Source organism: Canis lupus, chromosome 1 (assembly GCF_003254725.2).
Source record: "Canis lupus dingo isolate Sandy chromosome 1, ASM325472v2, whole genome shotgun sequence".
Lineage (NCBI taxonomy): Eukaryota > Metazoa > Chordata > Mammalia > Carnivora > Canidae > Canis > Canis lupus.
Window position 1 is genome coordinate 18807401 of NC_064243.1, and position 22540 is coordinate 18829940.

General features: G+C 36.5%; 1 protein-coding gene across 6 annotated transcripts in view; it reads right to left on the bottom strand.

The window, feature by feature from the left end:
* Window positions 1-22540, bottom strand: part of WDR7 (WD repeat domain 7) — a 351933-nt gene that overhangs the window by 130639 nt on the left and 198754 nt on the right. For all 6 annotated transcript variants that reach the window (XM_049111821.1, XM_049111824.1, XM_025422170.3 and 3 more), the window contains one exon: window positions 17521-17742. In XM_049111821.1, coding sequence (XP_048967778.1) covers window positions 17521-17742 — 222 coding nt within the window. The remainder of the gene's footprint in view (window positions 1-17520; window positions 17743-22540) is intronic.

Genomic DNA, 22540 nt, shown 5'->3' on the forward strand with positions numbered 1-22540 from the left:
AGAGAATTCATATAAATCCTTCACCCAGCTATTCTCTAAGGTCAACAATTTACATAAGCATCCAATGGAGGACAGTCTGAGGAAAGCAAGCAGGGACAATCCCTGCTTGGGGATTGTCCAAAGAGGAATCTACCCTTAAAAGGAAAAGGAACCTGTCCTGTTATTCTTCACCACCTCTAAAGGAAGGAGCCCTCTACCCTTTCCTATGTCAGCAACTACCTGGTAGGTAGATGAACACACAGACAAAAACTTGGAAGACAGGTGCAGGGAGGGTTAATCAAATTAAAACAGCCCGGCAACAATCTCATAAAAACCCTAGACTGAGAAACTCTGACACCAACCCTCTTGGGTCCCCTCCCTCTTCAGGAGCTTTGCACTATTGCCCAATAAACTTTGCTTTGCTGTCACCCCTCTTTGTCTGATCTACCTCTTCTTTCTTCGAAGCGGCTAAACAAAAACCACGAGCACGAAAGGAAAAGGAATCCTGAAACAATCATATGGTTATCAAAACTGGGAAATTCACACTGGTAGACTGACTACAGACCTTATCTGAATTTTGATCATGTCCTTTTTCTGTTCCAGGACCCACTTCAGGATCTTGCATGTATTTATTTAGCTGTCATGTCTGTAGCCTCCTCCAATCTGTGACTGGTCCTTCCACTTGTCTTTCATGACTTTGACACTTTTGATGAATGCTGGTCAGTTATTTTGTAGACTTGTCGCTTACCTGAGGTTCATCTGATCTTTTCTGATAATTACACCAAGGCTATGCATTTTTGGCCAGAAGACCACACAAGTGATGTTGAGTCCTTCTCAGTGTGTTATATCAGGATGAGCATCTTATTACTGATGTTAACTTTCATCACTTAGTGAAGGTAACCAATTACAGTGGAGTTCCAATTTCCCTTTCTAATTGATAAATATCTTGAGAGGAGATAGTTTAAGGCTGTGTTAATATAGTGATTTTAGCACCTACTAGTGGATCTGGTCTGCGACAATTATTACTATGGTCTTTGCCTAATGGAGATTTAGTATTTTCCTCATTACTTCTGTATTTCTTAACTAAAATTCTTCTGCAAGAGCTGTCTCTTCTTTCTTGATCAAGTTACATTAGTATGGATGCATTTATTTTGTTCTATGGGTTATAATCCCATAAAATATATCATTTATTTTATTGCCTAAATTATTCTAGTTTTGGCTACTGAAAGCACCTTCCAGTTGGCTCCCATGTCCTTATGACATGCCTCCATCTATTTTAAGCCCTTTCTTAATTTTTTTTTAAGATTATTTATTTATTTATTCACTCATGAGAGACACAGAGAGAAAGAGAGGCAGAGACACAGGCAGAGGGAGAAGCAGGCTCCACCACAGGGAGTCCGATGTGGGACTCGATGCCGGGACTCCAGAATCACGCCCTGAGCCAAAGGCAGATGCTCAACCGTTGAGCCACCCAGGTGTCCCCCTTTCTTAATTTTTGACATCATAGATGTTTCAGGGTCAATTTGTACCTTCCCTGTGCCAGCCCTGGAACCACCACTTCCCCAAGGAGTCCTGGGTCTTTTTATTCGAGAGTGGTATTTAAAAATCAATTATCTGAGCTCTGGGTATACATACACTGTTACTGCTCCCAGGCCCTTTCAGTGACCAGAGCTAGGAAATCTATGTATACATAGTAACCAACATATACACACATATCTATATTTCTGTATTTATCTTCATGCATACCAAAATCCATGAGTTCAACTGCTATCGCAAGGTTTATTCTAGTATTTTCCCTTACTTGTAACTGGGAAAACCACTTTTATTACCTTGGTCGCTATTATCCCACACTTATATATAAGTAATATATATTACTTACTACCAAATTGAACAAAAATGTATATACTTATGTCCCTTATTTTTTTTGGTTCAATATAAAAGTAAAAATCCGGGTACATAAAAATTATAAATGTCTATACAAAGAATCAGAAAATGTAAATAACTGAAAAAATATTTGCAATATAGATAATACAAAAGTAAAGAATGATATAAAAAAAACATGAGGGATGAAGGATGGGCAAATGGTGAAGGGGGTCAAAATATTCAAAATTCAGCTATAAAATAAGTTATGGGGATGTGATGTATAGCATGGTGACTATTGTTAATAATACTGTATTGCAAATTTGGAAGTCGCTAAGAGAATAGATCTTAAAAGTTCACATCACAAGGAAAAATATAATTTAATAACTGTGTGTGATGGGATCCCTGGGTGGCGCAGCGGTTTGGCGCCTGCCTTTGGCCCAGGGCGCGATCCTGGAGACCCGGGATCGAATCCCACGTCAGGCTCCCGGTGCATGGAGCCTGCTTCTCCCTCTGCCTGTCTCTCTCTCTCTCTCTGTATGACTATCATAAAAAAAAATTAAAAAAATAACTGTGTGATGTGTTAATTAGGCTTACTGTGATGATCATTTAGCAATATATAAATATAAAAAATCATGTTATACACCTGAATCTAATATAATGTTGTATACCCATTATATCTCAGTTAAAAAAAACAACAACAGAATAAGCAATTCACAACTAAAAAATGGTAAACACGAAACAAGAAAATCAACCTAAAAGGTCTAAAATGCAAATTAAAGTAAAAATAGATATCATTTCTTATCAATCATATTGGCAGACAAGGAAAATAATACCCTCAGAGTTAAAAAGGTATAGAGACACAGCAGAAGAGTAAACTGATACAACTCAATTGGAGGACAACCTGGCATAAGTATCCAGATTAGGGCAGGGTTAAACTTTCACATGGGGATTTACATCTAGGAAGTTATCACACCCACAAGCACAAACACAGAAGTGGCAATTGTAACAGGGCATCTCTAATTGTAAAAACTGGAAACAAGTTGCACATTATAACGTTTCCCAGTACGACTGTCTTAAAGTTTGCTTAACTTATTAAATCTCTAAATTTACATATTTCAGCAAATTTGGGAAAGTTTCAGCCATTACTTCTTCAAATGTATTTGGTGTACTAGCCATTTTTTTTTGACCATTCTGTTTTCTCTTCTACTGAGATTCCTAAAGGTCTCACAGAGAATTAACCACAGAAAATACTACTGAGAGGAATAAAAAAAGGTATAAATGGTGCAATACACCACATTCACACATTGGAAGATAATATTGTTAACATGTCAATTCTCCCCAGATTCATCTAAAGATTTAAGGCAATTCCAATCAAAATTCCCTATAGGCTTTTTGCTTTCTTAAACAAAAGTAACAAGTAGATTCCAAAATTGTTATCAAACCACAAATGACCTAGGCTGGCCAAACTAATTTAACAATAGAAGAACTCAATTGGAGAACCTATGCTACCTAATTTCAGTACTTAACTCTAAAGCTAAAGCCATCAAGACAGTGTAATAGTAATGAATAAACAAGGATTAATGAAAGGGGATAGAGGATCTAGAAATAGACCCAAACACCCAGGATTAAGTGATTCTCAAAAAAAAACTAATTTAATGGGAGCAAAAAAAAAGAACAATGCTTTCAATAAATGTTCCTGGAACAACCGAATTTCCGTACATATGTTTAAAAAATATTTTAAAATATTTACTTCACATCATACTCAAAAATGAATTCAAACAGCATACACTTAAATGCCAAAGCTAAAACTGCCAGAAGAAAACACGGGGGAGTGGGAGGGAATCCTTGAGACTTTGGAGTACGCAAATACTTCTTAGAATACAAAAAGCATGAACTACAAAATAACTGATAAACTATACTTCATTGAAATCAGAGAACTGTGTTATTTGAAACACACTGGTAAGGTAACCAAAAGGCAATCCACAGGAGATTTCTTATTTCACAGGTGGAGTGGTTTCACACACTCTTTTCACAGGTAGAAAGGTTTCTCTACAAGAAGTAAAGAGCAGACCCACAGGGATAGTACACCAAATTGTTTTCCAAAGCTTAAGCCAATTTGCACTCCACGGTAGGTGTAAAAAAACAAAAAACAAAAAACAAAAAACAAAAAACAAAAAAACCCTTCTATTTGCTTCAAATCCTCACCAAAATTTGGTAACATCAGACTAAGCTTTCAGTTTGGTAGATAAGAAATGATAGTTCATTTTGCTTTTAATTTGCATTTCCCTGATTACAAGGCTTGGCATCTTCTCATAGGTTTATTAGCCATTCTAATTTTGACTGTAAAGTGCTTTTCCAATCTTTATGCATTTTTCTTCTCTATATTTTTTTCCTAATATAAATGTATTTAAGAAGCTCTTGTCAGTTACCTGTGCTAAAAAAAGACCTTTCGACCTTTCCCTTTATGTGGCTTTACTTTTCACTTTTGTAAAGGTATTTTTGGTTATAGAAATTTGTAATTTTAATGTACTTCAATTAGTCACCTTTTCTGTTTGGTTACACTATCACCTGTTTACAGAATGATGCCCCATTCCGAGGTCATGTTTTCCTGTGCAATCATTTTAAAGTAGTATGGTTCTAGCACTCATATTTAACTCTTTCAATCCACATAGTTTTGTGGGGTTTTGCTGTTGTTTGTTTTTGGGAGGCTGGCTATAATGGGCATTAGGGATCCAATTTTATTATTCTTCCTAGGGTACCTCTACCATTTATCAAAAATTCTATTCTTTATTTCACTGATCTACAATGCTAGGTCTGTATGAAATCAAATTCCTATGTCGACTTAGAACCATTTCTGTGCTATTCTGTTTTATAGATTAAGTTTTTGGTCTGTTCTGCACCAAGATAATACCATATTAAGTACTATAAATTTATAATAACTTTTGATATAAAGTAAAGGAAATCTCTCCACCTTGCTCTTCTTTAGAAGTGTTCTGGTTTGGGGAGCCTAGGTGGTGTAGTCAGCTGTCTAACTCTTGGTTTCAGCTCAGGTTGTGATCTCCCAGTTCTGGGACTGAGTGCCGAGACAGGCTCCACACACTCAGCATGGAATCTATTTGGGATTCTCTCTCTCTCTGCCTCTGTCCCTCCTCTTTGCTGGCTCTCTCAAATAAATCTTAAAAAAAAAAAAAAAAAAAAATGTCCTGGTTTTTATTAGCTCACTGCTCTATCCCATAAACTGGAGAGTCAGCTTGTCAAGTTCAATAATGAAAACAACAAAGATCCTGTTGGTGTTTTGTTTGGAATGGTACTGAATACATAAAAATTCCCATTCTGATTATACTCCAATCCATAAAACTGTCTATCTCCCTATTTATTTAGGTCTTTAAAAATGCTTTTAAACGTGCAGCCCCCATGGCTCAGCTGTTTACCACTGCCTTCAGCCTGAGGTGTGATCCTGGAGACCCGGGATCAGGTCCCACGTCAGCCTCCCTGCATGGACCCTGCTTCTCCCTTTGCCTGTGTCTCTGCCTCTCTCTCTCTTTCTCTGTCTCTCATGAATAAATAAACAAAATCTTTAAAAAAAATGCTTTTAAACAAAATCAATTTTTTTCTATAACAGTCTTACATATTAAGTTAATGCCTAGTATTTTATATTTTTACAGTACTTCACTTTTTAAATATAATTTTAAACTTCAAAGGATTATAAATGAGATTTAAGAGTTAATTTATTTGTAAAGTCTAAAATAGTGACTGGTATACATGTGTTTATTGAATAAAACAAAATAAATCAAATAATTGCAATTATTTCTGGTATGTTAATTTTAGGATAATTTTGATTACTAAAAAAATGATGTTGAGATTTTTTACTGTGTTTGTGTAAAATTTACACATTAATTTGGGAATAGCTGAGATATTCACCACATGGATTCACCCATCAAAGAACTACATGCTTTCCTATTTACTCAAATTTTATTTCCCTCAGTAAATTATTATAATTTCTTCTATATTTCTTAAATTTATTCTTAGTTATGGGGCTTCTTTTAAAGGACATAATTATTGAGATTTTAATTTGAAATATAAGCATTTATCATCTTCATTATATCAATATCCACTTACTGTTAAAATTCTTTTAAACAAACAAGTGAAAAAAAATAAAAAAATAAACAAACAAGTGTTTCTAGCAAATTCTTTCTATCCCCCAATTCCTTTAATTATTGGGTAAGTTGGCTATTTTTTTGGCATCTACATTCTTTCCATGCTAAATGCCTAACAGTAGTCTTACTCCAGTTTGTTTGTTTCTCTTGGTTTTAGGGTCTTATTAGTTCGACGTGTCTTTCAAAAAATCATTGTTTTCTACATTTTCTATTTTGTTCACTAGTAGATTAAAAACCTACTGATATTTGAGTATTTGTCTTGCTGATTAGTCATCTGGATACCCGTGAGTGAGAAGACCTACTTTTGGTTTTAAAAGCATTACTACTGGGTCACCACAGTGGCTCTGTCAGTTAAACGTCTGACTTTAGCTCAGGTCATGATCTCAGGGTCCTAGGATTGAGTCCTGTCCTGCCTGAGTCATGCTCAGCAGGGAGTATGCTTGTCCCTCTGCCCCTCCCTTCACTCCTGTTCTCCCCCTCTCTCTCTCAGATAAACAAATAAAATCTTTTTAAAAAAGTAAAGCATTACTACCATGTTTACTATGTTAAAAAGCTAGTACTATAAGGGAGATAAGGGTAGTTGCTGGAAGGCTTGGCAGTAATGGTGAAAAATGAAGTTAGCCAACCAAGGTGACAGCAGTGAAGGTAGTAAGCTGAATGTTTGCTGTATTTTGAAGATAGAGCCACTAACACTTACTGATGGATTTGATGTTTCTCTGTTTGGTAGAGTCTAACCCTGCCTTTGACAGTTTCTCTTTGCAGGTACAAACTTCAACTTCTAAATCACTGTACTTTAAGTAGTGTTAAAAGCCCAGACAGCCACCAAGCCTCCTCTGTGGAGCCCTAGGGCTCTGCAGAACATAATTTGAAAACCCAAAGTATCAGGAAAGAACTTTACATGTATCGATTTCATACAAGCATTCAGGTCTCCTCTAGTGGCCTGGGTGGCAGCAAGATGTTCACCAGCTCCTGCCATATGATCACAGAGGCCAGAGTGGAAAGCAGTAACATACATCTGTGCATCTGACCATTTACTAGAGTCCTAGAAATGGTGTCTTCTAAGGATATGGCAAATAAGTTCATAAAATGTTCCTGTTCACTTCTTACTGAAAGGCTTTTGTTTAAGGGGAGAGGGCAGAGGGGAGAGAAAGAATCTTAAGTAGGCTCTAACCCAGGCACAAGGCTCTATCTCGAGACCCTGAGATCATGACCTGAGGTGAAATCAAGAATCTGACACTTAACTGACAAACCTATCTGCCCCTTATAGAAAGGCTTTATACCAGAAAAAAAAAAAAAAAAAAAAAAAAGAAAGGCTTTATAAGAGAACTATCAAAACTTCTACAGCTTGTGTGTATGTGCATGCATTCACTATTTTTTTTTTAAGTAATCTTTATGTCCAGTGTGGGGCTCAAACTCATGAACCTGAGATTAAGAGTCACATGCTCTGTTGACTGAGCTAGCCAGGCACCCCAAGTTCTACAACTTTTGAAGAGATTAGACTAGATGTTCTCCATTGTCCCTTTCTGATTTAAAATTGTTTGAACCTATAGAATTAAATATATTAATTACAGTGACACTGGAACACACATAGTAAGACACACAGATGTGAAAAAACCATTCTGCAGAGCTATCAGAAAACTTCAGATCAGGATTATTTAAAAACTACAATGTCCCGTGCAAAACTAAAAAAAAAGACAGGAAAAAAAAAAAAAAGACAGGGGCTTGCCACTGGCAATAATGCTAAGACTTGTCACTGAATCTACAATTCAGCCAGTGCAGTGATAAGAAATCAAGAAAATTAAAAATTGAAATAAAATTGAAAACTCAATTCAGGTAACTAGTATATACATTAGATGGTTGGCAGAGTTTTATGCCAATGTCACATCACATTCTAGACCAAAAAATTATTGTAATGTCTTTGTACTATATTTCTATAAGGTTATAGATCTCAAACTACAACAGATGTTACATTTATCTACTGAAATAAATTCAACACAACACATGTCCAAAAAGCTGGATATGTGTAGAGAATGAATTTTACAGAAACAACTGTGGCCTGTAAGTTGATACGAGGCACCCATAAAGAAGGATGGTAGAAAAATACTCTAAAGATGCTCAGCTTCAATGGTGTGGCTGTTGACTACTGGAGCCTAGATAAAAAACTGGTACAAAGCAATCAAAATAAGATAGTCAAATTCACATGTCAGCAATAAAAACAAGCACTCTATATAATAATAATGCAGTAATAATTTCATGGAACCCTATAATTTTGGGAGAAATAGGGGATCCCCGGGTGGCTCAGTGGCTTAGCGCCTGCCTTTGGCCCAGGGCATGATCCTGGAGTTCCAGGATCGAGTCCGAGTCGGGCTCCCTGCATGGGGCCTGCTTCCCCCTCCTCCTGTGTCTCTGCCTCTCTCTCTCACTCTCTATCATGAATAAATAAATAAAATATTTTTCAAAATTAAAAAAAAAAAGAAATAACCTTGTCCAACTTCCTTGTTCTATGGTAGAGGAATCTAAAATAGTTAATTAACAACAACAAAAACAACTGCAAATTAAAGTTATTTTTGGGGGATCCCTGGGTGGCGCAGCGGTTTGGCGCCTGCCTTTGGCCCAGGGCGTGATCCTGGAGACCGGGGATCGAATCCCACGTCGGGCTCCCGGTGCATGGAGCCTGCTTCTCTCTCTGCCTGTATCTCTGCCTCTCTCTCTCTCTCTGTGTGTGATTATCATAAATAAATAAATAATTAAAAAAAATAAAGTTATTTTTGGACAACAAGGATAGGATTACATCACTGACCAGAGTCTATAATTCAAGTGTCAGATCTCAATTAAAAAAATGATAAAGCTGTTATGCAACATAAATTATTTACAAGAAAAACAATGGAGAAATGAAAATTTCCATTTGATCTTAGTTCACTGATGTGGTTAAAATAGGAAACAAAGTGATAAGCATTAGGAAACTTATCCCATTACACATAAATAATTACAAAAATACTCAGTGTTTTATTTAAACATGTATATAATAATATGACCCCAAAAAATGTATTTTTACATAAATCCTCTAGGAACTAATAGGCTTTTACACCAACAGAATCAGCATGTGTTGTATAAAAGGATTTCCTGGACCCTTTGTGGGAAAAAAAAATGCATCTGGATTCAAATCCCTTACAAGACAGATAATTTAGAGGAATTTGCTAATTTTTTTTAACAGTTCATTCATATAGAAAATGTTGATAGTAATACCTTTACCAAAAGGTCCTTAGGAAGATTTTTTTAAAGTAGTATGAACACTATAAATGTCCTAGCAAAGAGCTGTTAAACAGAGTTATTTCCCTTCTTTATTCTTCGATAGGCATTTCTTTTAACATTAACATGTACTAATTTTTGGCTAAAGCTTAAATGCCAGGCACTTTAGGTGCTTTACATGCACTAATTTACCTGATCCTCACAATAAGTCTGTGAGGTAGGTGCTATTGTTATCACCATGTTTAGTTAAAGAAACTCAGCCATGAAGCAATTAAGGCAACACAGCTACTGAGTGGTGTTGAGATTCAACCCCAAGCAATCCAGAATAATAAAATTCCAATAAAAAAGCCGAACTACCTGAAGAATTAGCTTTGAGAGTGATATAAATGTCATTTATTCACTCAGATTAGTTCCCATTATCTCTTCCATTTTAAATATAAAGAAAATTACAATATATATTGTGCATTAAGGTAGTTTAATGACCAGAACTACCAGAGAACACTCAATTTAAAAGAACTAAAGGATTCCATATTCTCTGGGTGTCTCTACTCTGGCTATACATGAAAATTACATGTGAAATTTTAAAATCAAATAGATACCCAAACCTCATTTCTGACTTTTTGAATAAGAACTTCAGGGTAAGGCTCATTTTTAAAACACTGTACATAAGATTTTAGTGCACAGGCAAAGCGATGACTTACTTTTCCTAACAGAGAAGGTGTACTAGCAATGCAAGACAAGTGGCATCTGATGATTTCAAAGGTAAAATTCCAAATGAGAAGTGGTGGTGAGGAACAAGACACTAAGTTCATGCAATGAGAGGAATGAATGAATCAGGTGGATAGTGCAGTAAGAACACAGAAGGCAGGATTACTCCCCAGGGCTAGGAAGCCCAGTTTAACAACAGAACGGAAAGCAAACACAAAGACAGTCTCTGTGGCGCAGCAGCAGTTTAGGAACACAATCTGATGACTTGTTGGTGAACAGTGAAAATACCCATTTTTGTCACTGTTTTTCCTTGTAAATGGCATGATGCGTTCTTCATCTTTGTCGCTACTTTTATTCATTATGTGAAAATACCACTAGTTTTGCTCTTAATTGCATTCAGTGATTTTGTCCTAATCTTGACAAAACATCTGAGATTTGGCCTAACTTTCTTACCTTAAAATTTAGGAAATAAGTTCATTATAAAATCAACCTCAACCAGTATTAATATAGTCATTAAATAAAACATGCATGGTTAGAAAACATATGAAATACTGGAGACACATTTTCATGATGTAGATTATAACAAAGCAAAATCAAACATAGTAATAGTACTAGAGTATAAAAGTCTAAATATAAGTTTCATAGAATTAAAATATTCCTATGGTAGTGTCTGAGGCGTCCTTCCATTTGGTGGTATTATAAACTAATCAAGATGAATATAATTCTGTTGTTTAAAAGATTCATTTTCTCTAATTGAAATATTTCACACTATAGATGTAAGCCATTGCATTAAGTATAGAGATGAAAATTTTGTGCATTTTTATCTCCAGAATATCAGCACATCCCCAACGAATGAGTCAACAGATGTCCCTATTTACAAGTGACCTGGTACTTGCTGACTTCCCTCTCTTTTTAGCAGCACTGCTTCTGAGTCTTATTTGCTTATAACATAAGACAACTATGTGAAATGATGATAATGCTTTGATTTAAAGTTGCAAAATATGTGTTTAACTCCAGGTTCAGCAGGATTTTTTTTAAAGATTTTATTTATTTATTTATTCATGAGAGGGGGAGGGGCAGAGACATAGGCAGAGGGAGAAGCAGGCTCCATGCAGGGAGCCTGATACAGGACTCAATCCAGGAATTCCAGGATCATGCGCTGAGCTAAAAGCATATGCTTAACCAGGCTTCCCTCAGCAGTAGGATCTTAACATATTTAACCTACGCCCTCATTTAGTGTCTACATGAAGACAGTTTAATCCAATCTCACAAAGCTTTGGTGAGTACTGGGCAAAGGTTCAGGTTCCTCCTCTGCTAAATGTTAACAGTAACAGTATCCATTTGATAGGATTAGAAGATTAAATAAGATACTATATGTAAAGTGCATAACAAAATGCCTGGCACAGAGTAAATGTTCAATAATCAGCTATTATTAATGGGCCTCCTATTGTGCTAGGAGTTTAACAGCTGTCTTGCAGGGTTATAAGAGATACATTAAGAGTTAAAGTAAAAAGCATGTTCAAAGGTAGTCCCTCTTTCCATTTCTGATGATAGAAGAGAGAACTGGGATGCACATAAGTCAGTAACATGCTGAGTGGAAGTCTGGAGAGGCTGTTCATCTCCTCTCCTCCACAACTGAAGTACTCACTCTGTCCCCAAGTTCTTGGCAGTGTCAGTGGCTGGTAAGCTTCAGCTGAGTTCCCCCTGTAGGATTTGTGCTAAGATGAAGAAAGCTACCTCATCCAAGGTCACACTCCCTTCCCAGGACACCCCAGATCCACAGATTGAATATGGGGATATGAAGGCCAAGCCCTTTGCTCCAATTCAAGGACAACTTTGAAGGGCCATCTCAGTTCCAGAGTTCCCTGGGATGAGCTGAAGCTTTCTAAGTAACTGAAATACTATTCAATGTTTTCCTCTACCCAGTCCTTCTTCCACTTCCTAAAACTACTGATCCCGAGAGTATTCCTGCACACAAATCTGTCTCAGAATCCACTGCCTGGGGAAATGACTTATGCTACTTGTCCAAGGTCAAAAAGGTAATGAGGATTCAAAATGGGATTCACTACACATGTGCCAGCATAATTCCACAATTATAGAATAAAGAAGAAGAGGCCAAATGAAAGAATGAACCAGGGGTACTGGGTGGTGCAGTCGGTCAAGCAACCAACTCTTGGTTTCTGCTCAGGTCATGATCTCAGGATCATGAGATTGAGCCTCAAGTCGGATTCTGCACTCAGCACAGAGCCTGCTTAAGATTCTCTCTCCCTCTCCCCCTCTTGCTCTCTTTCCTCCAAAATAAGTAATTTCTTTTTTAAAGAATGAACTAAAAGACCTATAGGCAACATTTTAAGTGCTACCCTAAAATATCCCAACAGTGACTCATTTTTTGATCAAAATAAAAATGAAAAGTGATCTCTACTGAAGTTGAGTTGAAATAAGTGTGTCTATCCCTATAAGAAGGGGAAAATGAGAAGGTCATGAAGGTAAATTTCCTGAGATCCTCTCTATTTCACTTCAGAAGCAGAGACTAACTGGACCAAAAGGGGCTTTGAAGACAGAACAGTTCTGTCCTTTATTTTATACAAGAGGAAACTGCAACTCCCACCAAGGAAAGAGTGGCCTAGTTTAGGCTTTTCTTTTTCTTTTTTTAAGATTTTATTTATTTATTCATGAGAGACAGTGAGAGAGAGAGAGGCAGAGACACAGGCAGAGGGAGAAGCAAGCTCCATGCAGGGAGCCTGATGTGGGACTTGATCCTGGGTTTCCAGGATTACAACCCAGGCTGAAGGCAGTGCTAAAACGCTGAGCCACCCGGGCTGCCCTCTAATCTAGGCTGAAATTCCAGAGTCCTTCAGCTTGGGCTTCAATATGTGATTTTGATATTTTATACAAAGTGTAATTTTGCAGTGTGAAACTTCTGCAAAATATTTATATATATTCAGGGCAGCCCGGGTGGCTCATCGGTATAGCGCCACCTTCAGCCCAGGGCCTGATCCTGGAGACCTGGGATCAAGTCCCATGTTGGGGCTCCCTGCATGGAGCCTGCTTCTCCCTCTGCCTGTGTCTCTGCCTCTCTCTCTCTCTCTCTCTCTCTCTCTCTCATGAATAAATAAATAAAATCTTTTTTTTTTAAAAGACAAGATTTATATATATTCAAATATAAGTATGAGATGCATTATAAAACAAAGTATGACTTTTGAATTAGGCATCAGTGTAGTATCATCTTCCCTCCTATTAAGGTGGGTAATTGGGAATTGACTACATTAAAAGTATTCACAGAACAGAATGGTTTTACAAGGAAGGTTAGAATTCACTATCTATACACCTCTAGCTACATTAGCAATTAAAATTCATCAAATATTGTGTCTTAATGGCCTTATCTCAAAATGAGGATAATAATTATTATCTCATTCAATAGGATGCCATGAAGACTAAATATTTAATGGTTGCAATGCATTCTAAATGTCACATAAATAACATAGCAATACATATAGTGACTTCTATCAGGTGAACATTGTAACAAGTTAATATTATACATAACTGATCAAAAAGAGCCAAGAAGGCACAAGAATATTTAAGACCTCTGATTGCTTCCAATCATGAGAGCAAGATTTAAACTGATAAATATTTTATAATTATTAAAATAAAATAGAGCAGTCAGGCTCACTAATCAGTGGGGAATCTGCTTCTCCTTCTCCCTCTGCTCCTCCCTCACTGTTCATGTATTCTCTCTTTCAAAATAAATAAAATCTTTATAAATAAATAAATGAAAAAATAAATTAAATTAAAATTAGGGCAACTATAATAAGGACATTTTACACATTTTAAACTGGTTCTTTATAGGTATTCATTTGTTTTTAAATTAAAAAAAAATTTTTTTTCAAGCAGGCTCCATGACATGGGGCTCAAACTCATGATCCTGAGATCCATACCTGAGCGGAGATCAAGAGTCAGACATTTAACTGACTGAGCCACCTTGGTGCCCCATATCATTCACTTTTATTCTTATAATCTTTTTTAAAGATTTATTTATTTGAGAGAGAGAGAGAGAGCACATGTTGGGGATGGTGGAGAGAGGGAGAGAAAGAATCCTCAAGCCAACTCCCTACAAAGCACAGAGCCTGATGATCCCAGGACCCCAAGATCACAACCCACACTGAAATTAAGAATCAGACACCCAACCGACTAAGCCATCCAGGCGCCCCTCATTCATTTTTATATACTGTTTCTCACTGGCTGGAAATCTCTCAGAATCTTTTATTTCAATAAAATAATTGTAAATAATATTTGCTAAAGAAGCATTACCATCTGCCCTTCCCACATCTAGTTCTTTGAATAAAGAGTTTTATTTTGAATAAAATACTCAAGAAACAAACGTGGCTTTAAAATACTTAAATATTTTCAATGTTTGGGTAAATTCTATTTATTTTGCTTGGGAAAGCTAAGATGTCATTATGCAAAAGTACCTCCTTGTAGAAAATCCCAGGGTTTCCCTTCTGTCAGAAATAGCCTTTGGGATCTCCTTATATGTAGTTCAGCTCCCCGTCCCCTAACAAACCCAAAGAGTAGAACACTGACACCCTATCATTTTTTTAAAATCAATTTCCAAGGCTTCTTTGAAAAATCTCTATTTCTATGTTGCCACACCTTTTTAAATTCCTGCTTTTCTACTAACCTGTTTCCTCTTTTTGTAGTTACAGTAGACACAATTTGCAAGTGAAATTATTACAGTTAAAAGAAAACTCTGGGATGCCTGCGTTACTCAGCAGTTTAAAACCTGCCTTTGGCCCAGGGTGTGATCCTGGAATCCTGGGATCCAGTCCCACATGGGGCTCCCTGCTTCTCTCTCTGCCTGTGTCTCTGCCTCTCTCTCTCTCTGTGTCTCTCATGAATAAATAAAATCTTTAAAAATAAATAAATAAAAAGAAAATTCATGAATATCAGAATTTTGCATAAAGATGAATTGTAGTTAGAAAAGGATGGTAACAGTACTGGCCTAGATAACTAAGAGAAAGTGATGTAGACCAATCTGCCCAGCAACTAGCCAATGACTTAGGTGGAGTCAGTCAGCAATTTATTAATTTATGATGTTTCTATATTTATGTATAAGTACTTCTATTGAGCTATGTGAAAATTCCTGAGAAACAGCATTTATGTCCATTTTCCTTTTCCATTTATGTCCAGGAAAATACAAAACACACAAAAAAACCTCTTAAGATATTATACCACAAAGGTTGGACTAATTTGTAGTCTTCAAAATAAGGAATGTAACCCCTGAAATGAGGGCATTGTAAGATTTTTCAAGAATACATGGTTTTAAAAGCACAAATAGTTTTAAGATCTGTTAGTTTGAAGGAACTGATTTTTGGATGCTAAATATGCAAATAAATACCTTTCCTAAAACTGCGAGTGCGTAGGGCAGAACTTTTCTAAGGAAAATAATCAAGGATGTAGGATTTGACTTTTTTGAGAGAGAGAGAGGGAGCAAGTGTGTGCACAGGTACATGCAAGAGCAGGGAATAGCAGAAAGAGAGGGAAAGAGAATCACAAATAGGCTTCACTCTCAGTGTGGAGCCAGATGTGGCACTTGATCTCATGCCCCTAAGATCATGGCCTGAGCCAAAATCAAGAGTCAGATGCTGACTGACTGAGCCACCCAGGCACTGGGATTTCTGACTTTTAAAGGTAAGTCTGTCACATTTTTTTTTTTAAACATGAATGATGATGGTTAACAAATAGTTATGGTAAATATTCTATTGAATATAAAAATAGTATTTTATTTTTAAATGTCAATATTCACACTACCCTCAAAATAACATCTTTTGCAAACGCTTAACTTTATTGTTGGAAAGTTTCAGCTGTCAACATAAAAACATGCATGGAATCAGACATTTCTTGATCCTCATTAGAGAGATGGTGAGTGGGGGGAAAAAAGTTTGAAAGCCACCAGACTAACTCGGGCCAAAGTTTCATTAACCTCTAATATTCTAGTGTCAATACTCCAAGTAAGAAGCTATACACATAAATTTTATATACATAAATCCTGGAATGACATAGAGAGGTGAACCTTTTGTAGAGTGGGTGAGATTTGAGCAGGGTTTTATGAATTAAAAGCAGAGAACCTGCAGAACTTGAGAAAAGATAAAGATGCTAGAGCTGAGAGGGAGGGGCCCACAGCTGGCAGGACCACAGGAGAGAGGCAGAGCAGATGTGTGCAGGTGGAAAATGCAAAGGGCCTGGGTTTTTAAGTCCCAAGAAGCTTGAGTTAAATTGAGATTGTACCACCTTTTGGCTGAGCTACTTTGAAGAAGATTAAACGAGGGGATGGAAAACTCTTCTTGTATTTTGGAGTAACAGCACAGGTTGGTCAGTAAGCCCTTCTCAACGAGGAGCCATTGAACAGCAGCAGTGTGCATTAACAGTCAAAGCACCAGCTCTGGGCCCAACAGATTGTGCTGAAACAAAAAGTGCCATTTCCTAGAAGTATGTTCTCAGCCTGGATGACTAACTCTCTGTGCCCAGTTAGCCTTATGTGTCAAGTAGAGGTAATTGAGGTGCCCACTTAACAGGGATATTATGAAGATTAAGTGAGTTAATGTATATAAACGAGCTTAAAATCATGTTCAAAGCATTAGTTGCTTTATTGGTGGTGGTGGTGGTATTGTCATGATTACTCTCTGATTCTGAATATCAAACAGGGATCAGGAGAATACCAACCACTAATAAGTCTTTGTTGTATTAAGAATCTTAAAAAAAAAAAAAAAAAAAAAAAAAAGGAGGTGGGCAAGGACAGGCAGCTAAATCTATAGGAGGGTTTTAATAATAAAAGCTTAGTATGGCTCCATGATTTTGTGGCATAAGTACAGGACAACAATCCAGGGAAGTTTTCTGGTTTTCTGCTGTTGTAACTAACAAAGTAACAAATATCTTTTTCCTTTCCTTAAAGGGCCCAAACCCCAAAGCACACTGCAATTTGTTCTATAAAGAATACCTGCAATATATTCAGTAGGACTATATTTGGTTCTTACAATGACACAATTTGTTAGAAATAATTCTGCAATATGGTAGGAATATTTTGACCTTACCTAAAGGAGTTCCAACACTGAAGTACCAAAAGACATTTTAAAATATCTTTAACCTGTTATTAAACACCCCAACCACAGAATACAAGGTAGCAGTACCATACAAGCTATTTGAGCTCTAATTGTAACTAATCCATCCCTACTCCTGACTTTTCAAACCTCATTAAGGACATATTGCATAGTTTTATAGAAATTATTTTAGAAATGAGAAGTTTAGGTTAAAATCTTAACCAAAATATGCAAACACAAAGATCAGAAATGTGTTTTTTAAGAAAAGCATTTTCAAGACCATGTTTTAAATTTTAAAAGGAAGCTTGGATAACTACAACCAAAGGGTAATGTGCCAAACAGATTGTACTGCTTTCTGATTTTGTCGGCATCCTATTGAAGTTAAAACTCAGAATATGCATTCTGAGGTTTTGTTAACAAAACATATATATTGAAACTAATAGATCAGCATTAGGAATTTTATAACTTACAAGTATGTCTGGCCAGTGAGTAGTTGGATCCACCACTAGTCAAGCCAAATCCCTCAGGAATTTGACTAGAGCTTCGAGGTCTGGTCAACAATTTAGGAGGTTCAATTTCAGCACCAAATTCAGCTCCTATTACTCCTAGTAAAACAATAGCAGTAGCCTGCTTCCGTCTTTCTTCATAAGATGTGGAAATCTTCTTCATTTGTGGAATACTTGACAAGCAACCTGAAAACAAAGTTAAAAATATCAATACACAAAAGACATGTAATAATAAAAAAATTCAAGATTACTCTTTCAGGAAAGAATACCATTCGACAAAGGGTACTGAGATGACTTGTTATCCATCTGCAAAAGAATTAATTTGGGCTTCCACCTTTCACTACACAAAAAATCAACTCAAAATAGATGCACAGTACTAAATATAAGAGCCCAAACAAAATAAGTTGCAAAAGAAAACAGCTGTACCTTCATGATCTTCAATAATTTCTTTAAAAAAAAAAAAAGATTTTATTTATTTATTCCTGAGAGACACAGAGAGAGGGAGAGGGAGAGGGGGAGAGAGAGAGAGAGGCAGAGACACAGGCAGAGGGAGAAGCAGGACCCATGCAGGGAGCCTGACATGGGACTCGATCTCAGGATTCCAGGATCACACCTTGGGCCAAAGGCAGGTTTTAAACCGCTGAGTAACCCAGGGATTCCCGATCTCCAATAATTTCTTAAATATAATACAAAAAGCACAAGTAATTTTTAAAATTTCTTTAACTAGATTTCATCAATATGACAAATTTTTACACTTGAATGACAGAATCAAGAAAGTAAAAAGACAACACACAGACTGAGAGAAAGTACTGTCAATTAAGTATCTATAAGGGATTGTATCCAGAATATACAACAAACTCCTACAACTTTTAAAATGGGTAAACAATTTGAATAGATATTTGAAATACAATGATATATGAGTGGCCAATGTGCATATCAAAGATGCTTAACATCACTGGTCATTAGGAAAATGCAAATCAAAACCACGATGAGATACCATTTCACATCTACTAGAATAGCTGCAATAAAAAGGATTCTAAGAGGTGCTGTCAAGTATGAACAAAATGAATGGACTGCAGGTGAAAATGTAAAAAGGTACTTTAGAAAAGTTTGGCAGTTACTTATTCAGTTTGGCTTTCTATTTCTTCTTGAGTCATTTTTGATAGCTTGCACTTTTAAAGGAATTACTTATTTGATGTGAGATTATCTGTAGTATTCTCTATAATGAAAATATTTCAAATGTATCATTCCTATGGATCCCTTTAACTATTTTTTTTTAATTTTTATTTATTTATGGTAGTCACACAGAGAGAGAGAGAGAGGCAGAGACACAGGCAGAGGGAGAAGCAGGCTCCATGCACCAGGAACCCGACGTGGGATTCGATCCTGGGTCTCCAGGATCGCGCCCTGGGCCAAAGGCAGGCGCCAAACTGCTGCGCCACCCAGGGATCCCTCCCTTTAACTATTTATGCCTTCTCTAACACTTGTTATGCTTTCCTTGATCAGTTTTGCTAGAAATATATATTTTACTAGATTTTCAAAAAATACTTTGGTGGGGTGTCTGGTGGCTCAGACTGTTGATCATCCAGCTCTTAGATGATGCCTTCAGTTCAGATCATGATCTCAGGGTCATGAGATCAAGCCCCTGTGTTGGGCTCCTCACTTAACAGGGAGTCTGCATGAGCTTCTCTCTCTCTCTCTCTCTCTCTCTTTCTGCCTATGCCCACCCACTCATATGCTCTTTCTTTCTCAAAAAATTTTACAAATATTCCAGTTTTGATCTTAATATTTCATTTCTTTTATTTCACCAATTTCTGTTGTTATTTTTATTATTCCTCCTTCATGTTTTCTCTGTCGGTTCTTTTTTTTAAGATTTATTTGACACACAGAGAGAAAGAGAGAGAGCACACACACAAGTGTGGGGTGGGAAGCAGAGGGAGAAGCAGACTCTCTGCTGAGCAGGGAGCCCAATGTAGGGTTTGACCCAGGATTCTGGGATCATGACCTGAGCTGAAGGCAGAGGCTTAACCAACTGAGCCATTCAGGAATCCCTCTAGGTTCTTTTTAAAAATCTACTTTTAAAGTAAATTCTACACCCAACATGGGGCTTGAATTTACAACCCCGAGATCAAGAGTCACAAGCTCCACCCACTTAGCCAGCCAAGCACCCGTTTTGTTTCCGGGTTCTTAGGATAAACACAATTCACTTATTTTCATAACCTATTATGGTTAATGTTCCCAATCACAGTATCAACATTCATTTTCCTCTCCTTTAATAATACAACTTCAATTTTTACTGAGTAGTGATATGTTTACATCTTCTCAGGGTCCTTCCAAGAACTGGCAAATCTACAGCCTAGATCCTGGCTTTAAGCTTTACTCATGATATATCTTAAGTCCTTTTTAGCTCACAGGAGCCAAAAGCCTGCTTCTGGAAAGCAGCTAGGGGTTTCAGCCCAGATCATTTCTATTTTATTACTTGTCCACAGAGATATCTATCTTTCTGGAGACTAGTTATGTCTTTTTGATTTTCTGTTTGTATATCTTATCCATCATCGCTATATATTTGGTACAGAAAAATTTTAAAAAGTGAACTTCTGGAGACACCTTCACTGGAGGTCAGCTTTCTACTCTTTTCAGCCATCCATCCAGCTTTTCTGACCCCTTTCAAGTAGCCTGTCTCTATATTAATAAAATCAATATAACAAAGGGCCCTCAGAGCTCAGAATGCCAAATAGGAAATTAACAGCAGGAACCTCTGAATGCTTTTAGATGTTATTTTATTTTGTCTCTTCATTTACTTTTTCAATGTAAACTAACTGGAGGTAAGGCAAGGGAATGACAATATGAGAGGCTATAGGTAGACCAACCAAATCAAGAGAGACTTTTGCAGGGCAAGCTGAAGACTTTTAACTTTTGGTTAGTGGAAAGGTGTTGAATAATTTCATATAAGGTGGTGATATCAGATTTATTCATTGTTAGAAAGATCATGATAGTGGCAGGTGGGAGGCAGATTATGAGGTAAAATAAGACATGTCCAGTAGAACCAAAAGAAGACTCCTGCAACGATCAGGTTAAAAATAGTAAGTACCAGTAGTAGTAGGAATTCATTAATTCCATCAGTTACTCAGTCTCAATATAAGAACTGAAGATCTGGTGTATTCGTGGCATCATGCTTGCTGTGAAAAGACATGTGAAAAGCAAGTTCACTGTCCTCTTTGAACTTAAAGGCTACTAAATAAGAATAAGAAATAGGTTACAGAATCAATGAGAACATTATGAACTGAGAGAATAGTATGTTTAAGAACCTAAAAAAGGAAGCAATTTGTTGACTTCTATTTCAAGAAGCAGTAGTTGGGTTGCAAGCCTATGAGACAAGAGAAAGACAGAAAATGGGCAAGGGAGGCAGGCAAGGGCCAGACCACAGATGGCATCATAGATATTCACATTTTAATTCTTATTCTATAAACAACAGGAAGGAAGATACCCAAGGTAGGATTTAAGCCACAGAGTGATGTAATTAGATCTAGGGGTTCAGAGGATATTGTGGAAATCAAAGTGAGAGATTAAGAATAGTTTGGTCTTGGGATGTCAAATAATGCTAAGTAAATAGGAGATGCAGAGAAGTGGGTATCTTTAAGATCCACGGTGAGTCCTGAGTAAGTTGGTGAAAACACTGCAGATTTTAGATGTCATGCCTTAAGTTCTTTTAAAAATCTAAATTAAGACAATTAACAAAATTAATTAAAACAAAATTAGAACAAAAAGTAAAATATTTAGTAAGAATTTTGGCAAAAGTTAATTAAAACAAGAGTAAAAGCAAAGCAAAAGAAATCCTTTCAAGATAAGTAGGTATGGCCTTTCCAGAAGCTTAATAAAAAAACCACCTAGAGCACAAAGTTCTTTAATATAAACTTTAAATTGCATTTATTTAGCCGTGCTGAAAGGCAGAATGGGTGTGAGCGAGCAGACCTAGTTGAGCCTTAGAAAAGGAAGTGGCAGATATTACAAAGAATTTAATAGTTGGAAAAGAGTAATTGTGTAAGAAAGTGGCATTAAAGTACTTATAAAAAAAACTAAGAAAATTAAGATGGTAACATCAAAGAGTGGTTACTGTTTATCTGGAAAATAAGAAGAGTTTGGTTCATCGGAGTACAAAGAAAGATTTGTTGTTCCTGTTGTAGTTTCTTAGCTTCTGCATGTCACTTTTGCTTAAAAAAAAGTTCTGAAAATTTGCCATTAGTTTTCACGCACTGTATTAGAAAGACAAAAGCCAAAATGAGTCCAGAGAATACACTGATCTTTAAAAATATTGTAATTCTTTCATGTAAAACCTTAGTTATTATTCATTACTCTAATTTGTTAAATTTTTTTGTAGTCTATTTCAAACCACTTGTAGGCTACAAGAATATTCCTTCCAGCCTTATAATATTACTTTATCACTTCCAAGGTCATGATCACTCTTATTTCATGAATTCACATTTCTCATAAAAAAGGCTCAATTAACATTTCAAAAATATTTAAGTAATATTCAGAAATATCTTCTAAACAGATACCACTGATTCTCTCTCTTGATGGTTTTCTTCTAGTTTTTTAAAGGTAAAAAAGTGTTAGTAAGAGTGTTAGTTCTTATGGGCAATGACAGATTCCAAGTGTGCCACTGATCTGTCACAGTTCCAATAACGAAAGTAGGGGAGAAAGCTAAAAGCTTACCCATACTAAGAAGAAACAAAATCAATAACCACTGCCCCTGTGTTTAGGAGGGTGAAAACGAACCCAAATTCTAGAGAAAGGAATATCTAACAGATTGATAATTTGTATCTCAGTACATGCATTTAAAACCAACTTTGTTTGAGTACAAGCACACACACACACACACACACACACACACACACACGAGTGAGAGCTCGGCGCAACTGCATCTAGCTTCATGTAGTAGATATTTCACTCTTTCCATAGTAGTCTTGAAACAGGAAGCAAATCG